Below are 16,059 nucleotides of genomic sequence, written 5' to 3'. Positions count from 1 at the left end.
AGATCCTTTCCTTGAAAGAAGAGAAATAAGAGCCTGTACGGCAGCGCTCAGGCCTTATACTTATTAGGTCATGATGAATTTAGGTGACTAAAGATGCAGGTTCAGGTGAGTGAAAGCCAGGCTTTCAGGAAGGTGAGGTCCCCAGCACTGGCCACTTCTAGATTAAGAGCATTTTCCATCCAGTTTGCCAAGCTGGTTTCTTCCGTTCCTCACCTCAGGATCCAGAGGGCCTCTCTTTCCAAGAGATTCCCACTCCAATGGTTCCTGGACCATCTTCCTCCCTTCCCAAGGTGGTCCAAAACCGCACCTGGGCAGCCCCCCTCAGCCAGCCCCCGAAACTGGAGCGCAAGAAGCCAGAGGTGCTTCGTGACACAAACATGCATTCGTTTTATTCACAAAACAGCCTGGTTTCCTAAAACAATACAAACAGCATGTTCATCAGCAGGAAGCTGGCCATGGGCGGGGGCGCCCAGGCCACAAGAAGGGGACCCCTGGGCACCCACCCCCACCGGCAGGGGGGTCACGCAAAGATGTCCTTTCTTCTGTCTCCATCAGCAAGGCCAGAAAAAAAAAGGACTTTTTTTCTCTAAGGGAAGTAGCCAGGATTGGAAATCTCGAGACATGGGATCCCTAGATCTCAATGGATAAATGAACATAACTTCCCATTTTCTCAACATCCTCACTGTTAGGGTGGGAAACCCCATTCTGTGGACTGGGTTCAGCAAGAACTGCCATGGCCCAGGGGTGGTTGCTTCCGCCGGTTGGTGTAGATGGGTACAGAGGAGCTTCTACTCAGCGCCATCAACATTCTCTTTATAAACATGAGTGGATTCTCCAGGCAAACTATGCACTATTTCATGGTCGGAAAGAATCAAAGGAAGTTTAAATGAGGGTGGAGTTAAACTGTGCTAAATTACAGTAGTGCTTATTAGTAACTAGATTCCAAAAGGTTACAGAAAATTTACATTCTCTACACAAAAACTGCATCTCCTGCACAGACAACATCGACATCGACACAGGAAGGAAACTGATTGTCCATTCTTTGCCCAGGAAGTCTTGGTACTTTATATACTTGTCTTTACCTCTTTTTTTCTTTTCTTTTCTTTTTTTTTTTTCTGCTGTTCTTCTGAAAAAGCAGTTAATTTTTTTTTCCTTTTTTTTTTTTTATACTAGGGACGTGGAGATGTTAAAACGACAACAAAAAATATATATATAAAAACAGGAATGAAATCTGTGAGAGAATATTTTTGGTTCTAAAGACGGGTGCATCCGTTTGTCTTCGCCCGAATCCCTTGCCGGAGACCACGCGAGCAGTGACATTGCACGGAGAGGGCAGCTTTGGGGTCCTGCCGCCATCACTGAAACCACCGGAAGGCAGCTCCCGTCGGAAGCATCACCTTCTGGCGAGGGCGGGAGACAAAAACAAGGAGAAAGTTCAGTCAGGGTCCAGGTGCCAAGATGTCCCCGTGGATGGCCTCAAGGCAGAGGGATAGGCACAGAGAGCAGGTGCCCTGCAGTGTTCCTGCCCATCCCAGCCAGGCTAGAGAAGGAGTCTTGACCCGAAGGGCCGCTGGAGGGTCAGGAGCACCCTGAGGTCTCCCCAGTCACTGTGCCCAGGTCGGAAGAAGCACCAGGTCCTTGTGGTGCATCTGGGGGCTGTGTGGACATTTCTGTCCAATAAGCGTGCTAACATGTGGATTGGATGCATATATGGTTGTAGACTGGTGCTATGCTTTAGGGTGTACTGAGCTGTGTGTTTGCATGTGTGTAGGAGAATACCTGGCGTGTTTACCAAAATGCTGCATCTATAATTAGAGGATGTATATGGGATAGGGGTATGTATGTGTCTCCCTCTCTACACTGGATAACAGTGGGTGCCTTTGTGCGCATATAGGTGTGTTCTCTGGATATATGAGGAGGGTCATGGGAGGGTAATCAGGCGGCCATGGCTGGGATACCATTATTGTTTTCCAACCATTCTAGACATTTGTGTCAAGCCCACTCATAGAGAGGCGGAGATAGGGGCTGGGAGAGCAGACTGAAAAGAAGCTTTTGTATTCAGCCCTGGCACCCCAGCTAGGCTGCCATGGGTGGGGGTATAGGGGCAGGCTCTGCCACAAGGGTGGAGAGAAAGCAGCCTGGTAACCCCTCTGGCTTCTCTAAGCCAATCCCCACAGTGGACAGGCCTTGGCCAGGCCCCAGGCCCATGGCCACCTGCCTGCCTCAGGACCACCAGACCCCTGGCTATCAGTTGTGCACAAACTGGACCCTGGGACACACCCAAGGTACACCAAATATTTTAACTCAGTGCCTAGATCCAGGGTTCTTCCGGGTCTCAGAGCATTGCAGCCAGTACTGGGGCAGCTCTATGCAGGGGGACCTGAGCAGTAAGGACTGGCTCTGGAGGGCCAAGTGAACGTTGTCCCACAAGTCAAAGGCTCCACTGGCAGAACCCTCAAATGGGGCAGGACAAAGTCCCAGAATCTTAGGTCATAGACTGGAAGTGTTAGGACTCATCCATCTGAGACCCATAAACTTAGGATCTTAGGATATCGCAATACCTGACCCAGAATTCCAGGGAGTCAGAATTCCAGGGCCTAGCTGGGAATGCTATCTCTGTTGCCTGGAAGTTTATGTCTGTATCACAAACTACAGCCTGACTGGATCGCAGGATGTAGTTCTGACTTTGGAGGCAGTGAACTGGTGTCTTGGAGCTTGGCCTAGACCCCCAGACTCCAGGGACTGGTTGGGCAACCCCCTGACACTTGCCCAGGTAGGAAAGATGGGGTTGGGGATGGGGTCGGTTCAGATGACCACACAGATGCAAGAGCCCACACACCTCCCTCTAAGGCGCTGTTACCTCCAGAGCAGCGGAAGGCTTCTTTTTGAGTTCCTCACATTTTCTGAATTTGCAAATCTGATGGCCAGTCTTTCGGTTCCTACAACTGCTGCACTGCTCGCAGTTAATGCGCCGCCGGCAGGGCGCACACATGCCACAGCGTTTCCGCTTCTTCTTGCCCGAGCTAATGGCGGAGGCCAGCTCTCCCTGCATGGGGTACTCAGCCAGGCCAGCCATGTGCAACGCACTTTCAGCCAGGAACACGCCTGCTGGGGTCATGATGAAGAGGCCTGGATTGATGGGGAAGGCGCCCAGGTAGGGGAAGTCGGACTGGCCATTGAGAGCTTCAGCACCCGCCACAGCCTCCATGTCAGGCAGACCTGCGCCAGCCTCGCTCATCAGCGGTAGGTGCTCCTGAACCACACGTTTCAGCATCTCCGTGGACTGCGCAAACTGCTGCAGCGTCAGCTGTCCCTCGGCTGCCAGCTCCGTGGCCCGCTCCGCCTTGCTCAACAGACTGGCCACAGCACCACTTTTGTGCTTTGAGGTAGGGTTGCTTTTGTCCACTGCCATGGCTGCCGCCAGGTCATGCCCATTGGCCAACAGGGAGGCAGCGGCTGCAGCAGCCTTGTCAGTGGACTCGCCACTCATCATGCTGCCGCCACCACCACTACCACCACTGCCACCAAAGGAGGAGTAATGGGAGAGCGGGCGGGAGCGGCGCAGGCTCTTGTTGAGGGGTTCGCTGATGATGCCGCTCTTGTTCCGGCGTTCAGGGGGTGGTGCATCATCTGCCACTGAGGCTGGGGCAGCAGTGACCACAGCCACACTCTTGTCTGCCACTCCTGCCTTTGAGCCGCTGCCACCGCCATTGGTGGTAACACTGTTGTTGCCGCCGGCGTCCTGGGGACTGCTGCTGCCGAGGCTTGACATGGTGGGGCTGAGCCCCAGACCCCGCCACTGGGGGAGCCTGCCAACTGCTGGGGGCCCACAGAGGAGTGCTTGGACCTGCTGTCCTCAACAGAGATGCTGGGTGGGTTTTGCTCAGGGTAGGCACATGGTCAGTTGTCAACGTGGAAGTGTCTTCACTCTGTTGGGACAAGAGGATACAGGGTCAGGGCAGTGGTAAACAAAACTCCTTCTCCATCATCACTATAAACACCACCATCCTCTTCCTCAATGGTACTGTCATTCTAACAACCACACGCCTGACTTGGCATTTATTAAGTGACGGGCATCCCGTTAGTAATTTATATTGTGCTGTCTCATTTAAGACTCACAAGAATCTAGAGGCACAATGGTTAAGCACTTGGCTGCCAATTCAATAGAGAACAGGGGTGGTGATCTCCTGTAAAGATAACAGCCTATGAAACCCCAAGAAACTAGTTGTACTCTGTCATAAAGGGCTGCTATGAGTTGGAGTAGACTTGAAGCCAACAACAGCAATGCTCTCTTTTACAGATAAGGAAAGGAGATTTAGGAGAGGTGTCAAGTCCATGGACACACACACAGCCAACAAATAACATGATGGAGGTCCAGCCCAAATCTGTACTAGGGCGTGGGAAAGGAACCCTAGTGGCACAGTGGTTAGGCGCTTGGCTGCCAATGGAAAGGTTAACAGTTTGAACCCATGGACAATCTGTGGGGAAAAGATGTGGCAGTTTATTTTGTAAAGGTTATATAGCCTTGGAAACCATATGGGGAAGAAGCTCTACTCTGTCCTATAGAGGCGCTATGGTGGCTATGTGCCATGGAGTCAGTTCTGACTCACAGCAACCCTGTGTAGGGTTTCGAAGGCTATAGATCTTTATGGGAGCATAAAGCCTCATCTTTCTCCTGTGGAACCAGCAGTTGGTATTAATTTTAATTCTATCAAAACTCTGGTAGCATAGTGGTTACGAGTAGGGCTGTTATTAAGGTCAGCAGTACGAAACTACCAGGTGTCCTGTGGGAGAGAAAGATGAGGCTTTCTGCTCCCCTAAAGATTTACAGCCTTGGAAACCCTGTGCAGGGTCACTGTGAGTCGAAATCAACTCCACAGCATATAACTATCCAACCAACCATAGAATTAAGTAGATTAACAACTGTTTTTGTTTTTTTTTAGGGTGTGGGAAGACAAGACGGAGGCAGGTAGGCCTTTCCATGTGGGGTAGGAGAGATGTTTGTTACATTCCCGCTACCTAGCGTAGTGGTTACGAATCGGGCTGCGAACCTTAAGGTCAGCGGTTCGAAACTGCCAGCCGCTCCGCGGGAGAAAGATGAGGCTTTCTATTCCCGTAAGGATTTACACCCTCGGAAACCCTGTACGCGATAGGGTCGCTATGGGTCAAAACTGACTCAACGGCACTTAACAACAACAACAACATCAGACACGAGAGAGAGGAGGTTGGAATAGTCTTCTATAGGACTTTAAGGCATAGATCAAAAAGTCTAGGAAACTGCCCCTAGATCCTCATTTGTTGTGGTGGTGGTTGTTGTTAAGTGCCCTCAAGCCAGTTCCTACTCATAGCAGCCCTGGCTAGGGTTTCCAAGACTATAAATCTCTGCAGGAGCAAAAAGTCATTTCTCCCTCAGAGTGGCTGGTATGCTCAAACTGCTGACCTTGTGGTTCACAGTTCAGAGGTTCCTAATATATACACGTATCCTCTGCTGTTTGAAAATTTACACCTTTGCTTTTATGAAAGATCTACACTAGTAAGTACCTTTTCACTAACAGAGAAATCTTGATAGGATTTCCACACTTAGGGGGGGGAAAAAATGCCAAAAGGAAACTAGTGTTCAGGGTGTTTTGCAGCGAGTTGTTAAAGAAGCAGCGTGTGCACCCCAAGCAGAAAGTGGTGTTGCCAAGCTCCTTCCCAGAACTATATTCAGCACCAAATCGCCATAGCGCTAAACTGCCTGTTATTATATGTTAAGTGTTATTTAGGTTTCATGTTATTTGTTATGATTTGGTAAGCTATTTTTTAGGTCTGGAAATGCTTTAAAAAAAAAAAATTTTTTTTTTTTTTTAATCCATATAAATGAATGGTAGTCACATCTTTGCTTTTTGTCATTTCAGTTTAGGAAGTGATTCAAAGAAATGCTCTGCTCTATAGTGAGGGAAACCTGAATTTGTTAGTTCAAGTTTCTGATAAGTTCTGCAGGTAAAGGAATCTCTTTGACTTCACTGAACACAGTTTGCCAAGTAGAGCATAGAACCCTTATTTCAAGGAGCATCTAATCCACCCACCACAGGGCAAGTAGCACTGGGCCTGAGTATGCACCTTCCCCCGCAAGAGTGGGAGGACATGCCAGCACACACTTCACCCTCACCTCCCAATCCACGGTCAATGTCATCGTAGACCTTGCTCTCATTTACTCAGGCTTCACTGCTATGCTCTGGTCTGGCTCTCAAGACATACAAAGTAGGGTCTGGGTGGAGGGTCCAGTGAGAACCCAGAGTTGGGTGGGCTGTGGATAGGAGGGGCCTTTGACTGGGACAAGCTGGATCTGAGAGAGTAGATGTGGTCCTCCAAGGAATGAGGCCAGACAGGAGCTTGCCCCTGACCACCCACAAGTTTCTGAAGTATCCCTTCCCAGGACAGCAGTACAGGGCCCACACGCTGAGACACTTAACAGCTAGACTTCTTGGTCAGGAACTAATTCCTTGGAGCAGGAATTAGTACAGATGGAGTAGAGGGGCAGTGTGCTTGTCAGTCTTGGCTCTCCAGTGCCTCCCTCCTTCCCTGTCTTCCTACTTCAGCCCAGCATCCCCCCAGAGAGAGGCGGGAGGACAGGACCCAGCCTCTAAGCAGCTGAGGGCCAGGGGGGAGGTGCACATCTGGCCGGGCCTGCCCCACCCTGAGTTAGATAGAAGGCTGCACACACTGCAGCGTTGTCCCCAGACAACCCCACCAGCCCCTAGTCACAGGACACAGCCGCCCCAGGAGATCATCTACTGTGACCCTCGACTGATAGAAGGTGCAACTGAGGCACTGAGCAGGCAGGACCCCTGCCTCAGGACTGCTATGGAGTAGGCACAAAGAGAGAGTGTGGGAAAGGGAAGAGCTTCATATCCAAGGTGAGGAGAATGACTGGCATCAGCAGACAGCCAGCCATACAAGTGCACAGGCTCGTCCCACCTAGTGCTCCTTCTTAACAATGGTACCCGGATGGTGAGGAAGAGCTGGGTGAACTGACAGGTTCCACCAGGACAGACTCAAAAAAGGATCTTGCAGGGTGTCCAGGCTGGATTGTTGGCGGCTCACAGATCAAAATTGTACTACAAGAAAGGAGGTCCCCTGTACCTAAGACAGTTGTATCTGTCGTATCTCACATAAGCTGGCGATCCCTCCAAGCATCAGTGACTCTGGCTATGTATTGGGACCAAGACCAGTGAAATCAGGGTCAGAGACTACTCTTCCCCGCATCAATTTATCCAGCCACTGCCCATCAGAACTCAACTACCCTTCTCTGGGCCACAACCCCTGCAACCCCAGAAACAGGGTGAGTGGAAAAGACAGGAGAAGGCAGGTGCCTGTAGGTTGGAGAGGTGGGGAGGGGAGCAGCCTGTGCCCAAGCCCCTACGTGTGTCCCCCGCCTCTGCAGCCTGCTGGCTGGTGGCAGAAATCGATAGCTGCATTAACGCTGCTCTCACTGCTCCCTCCTTCCCTCCTCCCAAGCTCCAGGATCTGGCTGTGTGTGCAGGGCGGGCAGGTCAATTAGAAGTCAGCTCCCTCCAACACGCAGGGACTGCGTTCAGGGCTGGCGCTCTGGCTGTCTCTGTGTTTTTGTCTCCATTCGAGTTGCTCTTGGTGTGGACTGAACCTTATGTTCTGGTCATCTCTGGCCCTCTCTTCAAATCTCTCTGATCTTCACTTTTCTGTCTTTTCTCAGGGATCAACCACCTTCCCCCAGCTCCCCAGGTCCTGGGACATGCTGAGCTTGGGACCAGAGGACGTGATATGCCACTGAACAGGTGCTACAGGCAGAACACTGGTTTATCAGTCACAGAAACTGAACGGAGGGAAGTGTGCAAAGGAGGCTGGTGCTTAGGGAAAAGTCTGTCCTCAAACCATGGAATGTACAGACACTAGCATCTAGTCCCCAAGCTCTGGCTCCCAAGTGGGTCCCAAATCTGTGCCTGGCTCATTTTCTCTTTAGACCCTGGGAAAAGCTGATGCCCTGGTCCCAGTGGACACCTGACCACAGGGCCTATTTGCCCTATTAATGGAAGGGGAGGGCACAATGATGATGTCCTCACAGGCCGCGGTCTCCTACTTCAAGGCACATAGCAACCCCCTCCCAGGACAGGCAGGGCCTGGCAGTGCCCAGGCAGCAGGGGAGGAGTTGGGGCTGCGTTGAAGCGAAGCGGGAATGAGCGGGAGGGAAAGCTGGCGGGCAGGCGGGCGGCGGCGGGCGCATCCATCATCGGCCCTGCCAGGAACGCATCCAGCCCCCAAAAAGAAATACTGCGCCTGAGGAGGGACAACAAAGGGCTCCGTTTCATCAGCAATGCGGAGCCAGCGCCCCACCGCCCCGCCAGCCGCGGTCAGCCCACAAAGGACCCCTTTGTCCATGCAGGAGCCGGGCCGGCCGGGAGCTGGGACCAGGGGCTGACGGGCGGGGACAGAGCACAGGGGGTGAAGGGGGAGTAGTGGGGGACCCAGTTGTGAACAGCAAGGGACAGAGGGGGACATGAAGGCAGAAGAACAGTGACAGGTGGTAGGAACAGAGAACCAAAAAACTGAGAACTCGAGGGGTGGGGGTCAGAGAAAAGGGGACCTGGAGAGGAAGGGCCAAGGGTCAAGGCTAGAAGATAGTGTCATGGGAAATAGAGACTGGCCAACTGGACTCAAAGAGACCCAGGGCACCTAGTCCAGACTCAGACTTGAAGGTCGGACAGATATGGAAACAGCCCTGAGAAGAGAGGGTCCCAGATTCTAGGACATGGGAACCAAGAGAAAGCAATTAGACTTGCCCACCGGAGAGGGAGGCAGAGGTGGGGAGCAGTGGAGGCAGATCAGATGAGACCCACCTTGTCTAAGGCTTCTTCGCAAGTCCCAGAGAAAGGAATTAGGAGGAGGGCTGGGGGCAATGGGTTCTTGGCCTCAGTGGCTGAGCTGGGGCTACCCTCCTTACAGAGGGGCTTACACCCTGCCTCTAGGCCAGATCATGGCCAATCCCAGAAGGCACAGAACCCACCCCACCCCCTTCTAGCTAGCTCCACCAAGGATGACACTCAAGCTCCCTTAAACTGGCTATCCTGTCAGTATTTATTGAGCATTTACTAAGTATGGGCCCTATGCCCTTATCTCATTGTCATATCTCAATGACTCTTCCTCAGAACTCAGTAAGGTAGGAACAATTTACCAATTTTACAGACCAGGAAACTGAGGCTCAGAGAGATTCAAGCTGTGACCCCAAGGTCAAATAGCTGGTTCCTTAAGGAGCTCTGGTAGCATAGTGGCTACAAGTCGGGCTGCCAACGTCAAGGTTAGCAGTTCGAAACTACCAGCGGTTCCACAGGTGAAAGATGAGGCCTTCTGCTCCCGTAAAGATTTACAGCCTTGGAAACCCTATACAGGATCGCTATGAGTCGAAACCAACTCCACGGCACATAACAACAACAATAGGGACAGGACTTGAACCCAGAACCTAAGTGTTAGTCGCTCTGCTCTGTGACCTCCTTTGTTCCATCCACCTGGGCAATTGGTGGAGTGATTCAGGGCAAAGTGATCCAGCTACTCTGGAGGCGGCCCCCACCCCCAGGGTTGTTACCGTGCCTGTCACCTCTCCATGGTGAGGGGGTCAGCTGTCACAGACCCCAGGGGAGTGTCTCCAGCTAGCGGACTTGGAGATAACCAGGAAGGAGCCCAGAATGCTAGGTCAGTGATGTCATAATGCCAGCTGTCAATGAAGTCACTGCAGATGGCAGCAGTGCCTCACCCTGCCCTTATCCCCTGAAGAGTCTCTTAGAATCACCACCATCCAGGGCTTTGTCCTGAGCTCCTCAGGTAGATGGTGGGTGTCGAGGGGCACCGGGAGAGGGCGTGGTGTTGCTGCACAGAGATACGGACACAGGTGGTCCACAGCTAGCCATTCAATTGCACACATTCCCTACCATCTGCCCACAACACTTCTGTGTGGTCCTGGGAATACAGCAGCGGACACAGACCCTGATATTGTCCCTAAGTATCCAAAAGCTGCTCTGATGATCACTTAAGAACACCATTGAGAAAGGAGAGGCGGAAGGGGACCTAGTGAGGTATCAGGAGCCTTCCTGGAGGGAATACTGAGCTGAGAGTTAAGGATAAGGAGTGGTTACCAGAGTGGGAGAAAGCACAAGCTTGAAAGAGGTCAAAAGAAAAGTGAGTGTGAGGTGTGGCTATGAAGTTGGCAGGGTCCCAACTGGGCAGGGCTTTGAGGCTGAGGGCGGAATTTTTCTAGAGAACTTTATTGAGGTAATTTACATACTATAGAAGTCACCCATTTTTAAGCATACAGTTGGATAATTTTTAGTTAACTTAAGAGTTATACAATCATCACCACAACCAATGGCACAATTTAACCTCTTCTGCTGGCTAGACCATCCTCCCCACCTGCCAAGAGACCTCCTGGAGGTGACCATGTTTAAGCAGGGCCTTCAGGCCTCAAGGCATTGGCCCTGCAGAGACAACCCTATCAGGCACCATACTTGGCTGACTAGTACACCCTGACTCAATACTCCCTTCTTCCCCACACGCTTGTGCTGTCTCTGCTACTTTCCCCAGCCCTTCCCCTGCCTTTGTGGGCTGATCTTCTTGGGCAGTCAGACTAATGGCAGGCAGGCTGGTGGGGACAGGGAGAGCAAACCATAGGCCGTAGTGGCTGAACTGGGCTAAGCAAGAGGGTGGGGTGGGTGGGTGGGGGTGCTCCCATCTCTGATTTCTATGATTCAGTGTAGGGAGTTTCCATAAGGGAGAAAAGGCCCTGTGCAGGTCCGGGGACACTGGTCTTGGAGGCAGCAAGAAATGTGGCCCAGCCAGAGAGTACAGGGCTCCAGAAAGATACACATACAACCACACTTGACCATTGCAAGTACCTGGCAGTGAGTATGAGGTAGGACATGCCCTCAACACTCCTAGGGCCTCCCCAAGAATGACTGCCAAGGACAGAATGGGAGAACTGCAATCATACTTCCCTAACTCTATGCCTCCAACTTCTCTATGTCCCTCCTCCCAAGGGTAGCCAGAACCCCCTCAACTGGAGATTTAAACATACTACTGATGTCCAAGGGTTTGAGCAAACCCCAAGGTTGAGTTTGGATCTGTTCTCCCTTACAGAGCATCCAAAAAACAGCCGGAGGGGGCAGTCAACCCATTTCAATAGATAAGAATACTGAGGCCCCAAGCAGTAAGTATATCCTGACCTGGTCTTGTAGGGGTGTGATAAAGTGCCTAAGAAACCTCTGATAAGGACAGGCCCCTTCCTCGAAAAAGTCAAAGGATTAGAAGCTGTGTTCCCTTGGCATATGGCCTCTGAGTCAGTTTGTAATATGGGACCACGATAACAGACAACAAGTATGGAGCCCTTCCTACAGACCTGCTTTTATTTCATCGAATCCTCACACACACCATTTGAAAGAAGTACAAGGATTACCACACTTAGAGTTGCTATTAAATGCCGTTGAGTTGATTCTGACCCGTAGTGACCCTGCATAGGGTTTCCAAGGAGCAGCTGATGAGCTTGAACCACCGACCTTGCAGTTCAAACGGCTTTTCAGTCTGGCACATTAACCCACAGTGCTACACCAGGACTCCACACTAAGAGTAGGCAACTTAATAAACAGTTGTGATGTACAGAGAAATGTTGCACATCTGTAGTGTACGGAGAAAATTATGCCTTCCCCACTTAGGAACCCTTGGATCTTGGACTATAAACTAAACATGTCCCAAAACAGTGATGTCATAATTAAAACACCCTATGATCAGATTCCACATACCTACTTGGGACTTTCCTCCTGGTGGGCCTTGCTCAGTCTGTTCTTTAAGGGGGCAGTCTCTTGGGCTCTAGTTGGGACAGTAGGGGTGACAACAGGATTGGTTAGGAGTCTGGAGTACATAGGTCTAGGTTTGTGGCTCTACCCTACCCCTCTCTCTCTGACTGACTTAATTTTGACCACACTCTCCCCACACTAGAAATTCAGTTTCCCAAAGAGCGATTCTTGCTCTTCACCCAAAAATGCTGGAATCAAGACCCCAGAGGGCTCCATGGGGAAAGATGTGGTAAGAGACAGAAGAAAGATTCCAAACAGTGACCCTCTCTTGCCCCAATTATAGGTAGAAAAGTTGAGGTCTGGAGAGAGAGCCAAGCACTCAGTGACCACTCACACCCCTATCTCCCCACAGGAAAGGTTGCTAAGTGCCGTGGAGTCGATTCCGATCCACAGCAACCGTGTATAGGGTTTCCAAGGAGTCGGCACACCACCACCAATAATGAATATTCACTTTCTGCTAGGTATTGTGAGAAGCATTTCACATGCATTTTCTCATTGGATCCTTATCACAATGCTTTATTATTATAATCCCATTTTCCATTTTAAGCAACTGAGGTTCAGGGATGTAAAGTCAAATGTCTAAGGTCACAAAGCCTGTAAGTAGCAGAAGTAGGACTTGAACCCAGGCCTGTGTAACTCCAGAGTCTAACTCTAGTTTACCTCTCAGTCTAGGGGAACCCTGTAGGCTCCCCATGGTCCCTGGGGGATGGCTCTCAGGCCCTGCTGCAGAACTGTCTGCAACTGTACTCCAAGGCCCAGGAAAAGGCAGGGGAAGGGGCTGCGGGTAGGCCGGACGGGCCAGGTTGGGCCAGAGCTCCGGGCATTCCGGCAGCCTCCGCAGGAAGTAGAAAGGGACGGAAACCAGCTCCTGCCTCCTCCCCCAGAATCCTGTGGGCAGCCCAGCCAGGCCGCACAGAGGCCCTCTTTGTGCCTGCCCCAACCCATCATCCGCGGCTGGCCCAGGGTTTTGAGTTTCCGGGGGGGGGCCGCACAAGCCTCCAGCTACCTCCCCCTCTCAGGGGTGGTCACAGCAGTCCACAGCTGGAGGAGGAATTAAGTGAATGGCCCAGACTACACCAAAAACCTTGGGGGACCTGATATATTCCTACATCCCACACCCCCAACACTTACACACCCTATATCAAGGATTAGAGGTAGGAAAAGGGACCCAGATAAGAACCTGAAAGGCCACCCCTCATCTACCAGAGGATGCATCTCTGTCAGCCACCAAGTTCAGTGTGACCCATCTAGAACACCATACCCCACCTTATCCCCTGCTCTTGGGCCTGGGGTAAGGCCCAAAATGTGGCTGACCAGGTGGACATGATGGTCTGTCAAGTCACCATTTCCCACTGGCTAGGGGCTCTTAGCATGCACAAGGCTTGTCTCATCCAGGGGAGGCCTCAAAGCCCACTTCCCAGCATTTCAAGGGACAAAAGCCCTCTCGGTGGTATAACTGTACTAAAGGAACACTGGGTGCCAGGGAGTGAACTTAGGGGTTGAAGTGTGTTTTCTAAGGAACAGTACTATGTATAAGTCTATGTGTTAACCTGACATGTGTGCATGTATGTGTGTTTGGTGTGCTGTGCACAGGTGAGGATATACATTCTCAGATGTCACTACCTGTGGATTTGAGCACTGATGTAACACAGGGCTTATATATGAGGGGACTTCAAAAAGTTGGTGGAAAATGGAATAGCAAGATAAAGGGATTTTTCCATAAACTTTGAAACCCCCTTGTCCAAGCCCTCCCTAGGCAGATGTCTATAGATGTGAGACAGGCAAACACATGTTATATGTGTATCTGTGAATGTACGTGCAAGCTCATGTGTGTTTATCTGTGTGTACAATGGTTTATGTAATGACGACTAAGTGGGGCTTCTCTGGTCTGTGAGTTGATCTATCTTTACTGTATGTGCACAAGTGTGTACATGTGTGTATACACTGAGAGTTGTATCGCGGCCTCTGAGGGGTTCTGGGATATGAGTTTGGGGCCTGACTGGGATGGGGAGGGAACAGACAGGAACTAGTGCCAGGTGCTGAAACCCCTATGGAAACAGGAAGCTGCCTACAGGTGCACTTGGGTTGTGGTGGGGGCTGGGCTCCACCCAGGTTCAGTTTGTCTCCCTGAGAAACCAACTCACAGTTCCACTAGCCAAAAACCCACCCCAAGCCTGGCAATAAGGGAGGCACCTGCCTCATCTGCCGTTCACAAGGCTCAACAGCTCTGGCCAGCGCCTGCCCGCCTGCCTGGCCTGGGCATGGAAAAAACTGGAAAACAAAAGCCCCCAGACCGCAGGCCCTCCCTGCAGAGGCGTGGGGGAGGCAGGCAAGAGGCGGGAGGCTGAAGAGGAGGGAGGGAGGTGTCGCTGCAGCCCTGGAACACAAAAATAATGAGGCTAGAGGGGCCATGGGGCCGAGCTGGCTGGTTCCGGAGTCGCTATCTGACCTTGACAGATGCCACAGCTGGGCGCCTGGAGAGGAGCTGCCACCCGCTGTGCTACAGAGGTCCCCCACCACCACCACCTCCTCCAGGCTGGGGTCTATGGAGGCTTAGGCAAACCCCAGCTACAAGCAGCCCCCCTAGCAGGCCTAAGCAGGGAGACCTCAGAGCACCTCCCAATCAGGGGCACAACTGAGAGGATCAGGATAAGCAGGAGTGGGGGTATGGCCACTGTTAGCAGCAATGGGATCTCCTGAGTATGTCTCAGCACTCAGGTGTGGGTACGTGTATGAGAAACACAGTGTGCCATTGTGTGTATGGAACTGTGAGGCTGAGTATGTGTGGGGAAGGGAAGCAAAGTGTGAATGTGGGTGTGACAAACAAAGATTGTACTTGTATGTGGGTGTCCTGGGGGTCACACAAGGTTGGAGAGATGGGCTGATAGCCTGGGAGTGGGTATGGCCACATAACTCGGGTGGGCAACCATCACTACCTACCCCCAAGGATTCAGATGAAGCTTCCTCTCTCATCCCCTTCAAGAACCACAGCTGTCCTGGAAGATGCCAGCCATATTGGGGCTAGGGAGGAGGGGACAAAGGGAGCCACGGGGCACCCCACCAAGTCTTGTCACCTGCAGATACAGGAGAGTTCATCCCAGGGGCCCTTTCTGGCCCACCCCCTTCTCCTACTGTGACAGTTGTCCCGGGCACTCAATGATGGGTGCAGGGCTGGGCACCGTCACTCTAGGGACATCGGTGAGGGGCTGGGGTGTGAGCTGCAGGAGGGGATGTTGGGCTGGAGGCGGATTAGCAATTCCGAGCACTGGCTGCATAATTAAAAAATCATTACGGCAGGCGGGCAGGCAGGCGGGTAGAGCAGAGTGTGAGCTCACGCTCATAGCGGGCGGGGACACTGCCATGGCTCTCCCCCTCCCACCACTTCCCTGAGGAAAAATCCCACCTGCTAATATAATTATGGAAAAACACAAGCACGGAAATTTGGTTTCAGCAAACAACGTGCCTGAGTGCCCAGGGTCTGCCTAGCCCTCAGCACAGTGAGCAGGCTGGTCACTGGCACCGAGGGCTCCTGGCAATGAGGCAGGCCCTGCTGAGTCCATGTTTCAGACCCTGACTCCCATCTCCTCAGCAACCCCAACAGAGGGGAGTGGGCATATAAAGCCCAACTCTCCAAATCCATATGAAAACAAGCCAATATTGATATTTTACAAATGGAGAAACTGAGGCAAAGCATCTTCATAAGGTCCCTATTTGTGGTAAAATGGAGACAAAGAGTTGGAGCCCACAAAACCTGGAGAGCTAGACAGTTTCCCTCATCTGTCACCCCCAGACCCTTCCACACACACTCGGATAAGGATCTCTCTCCTTGAGACTTTCCATGACATGTACCCCAGCGCCCATAGAGCTCACCCCACCATAACCTGGGGTGTGAGTGGGGTAGAGTCCTAGCTTCTCAGTTCAGGGGCAGGGCGTTCTGGGCACGTCTGGGTTAAGCCAAGCAAACAGAGCTAGCTCCTGCCCGGGGAAACATGGCCAGCTCTGGGGCACAGGCCCCAGAATGGCAGGAACAGCCGCCATCACCTCGGGCCTGGAGCGGGCAGCGGGAGGCGCAGGAGGGGAGCAGGGTCTAATTAGTCGGCCTGGGACCCGAGCGGGCGGGCGCCGGAGCAGCAGACGCAGCCGCTGGAGCCGCGGGAGCACGTCCGCAGCCGGACCAGGAGGCGGCGGGGAGCCGGGAGGCCGA

At 52.1% G+C, this 16,059-nt stretch overlaps 1 protein-coding gene across 1 annotated transcript in view; it reads right to left on the bottom strand.

Moving 5' to 3' along the window:
* Positions 1 to 1,153: 1,153 nt before the first annotated feature.
* CXXC5 (CXXC finger protein 5) overlaps positions 1,154 to 16,059 on the bottom strand; it is a 35,006-nt gene continuing 20,100 nt past the window's right edge. The window contains exons 2-3 of the mRNA XM_006866142.1: positions 2,861 to 3,929; positions 1,154 to 1,400 (exon numbers count right to left, since the gene is read on the bottom strand). Of these exons, the coding sequence (XP_006866204.1) occupies positions 1,356 to 1,400; positions 2,861 to 3,772 (957 nt within the window). The 5' untranslated portion in view covers positions 3,773 to 3,929 and the 3' untranslated portion in view covers positions 1,154 to 1,355. The remainder of the gene's footprint in view (positions 1,401 to 2,860; positions 3,930 to 16,059) is intronic.

The sequence above is a fragment of the Chrysochloris asiatica genome, unplaced genomic scaffold (assembly GCF_000296735.1).
Source record: "Chrysochloris asiatica unplaced genomic scaffold, ChrAsi1.0 scaffold00087, whole genome shotgun sequence".
Lineage (NCBI taxonomy): Eukaryota > Metazoa > Chordata > Mammalia > Afrosoricida > Chrysochloridae > Chrysochloris > Chrysochloris asiatica.
This window is presented reverse-complemented; position numbering and strand designations above follow the sequence as displayed.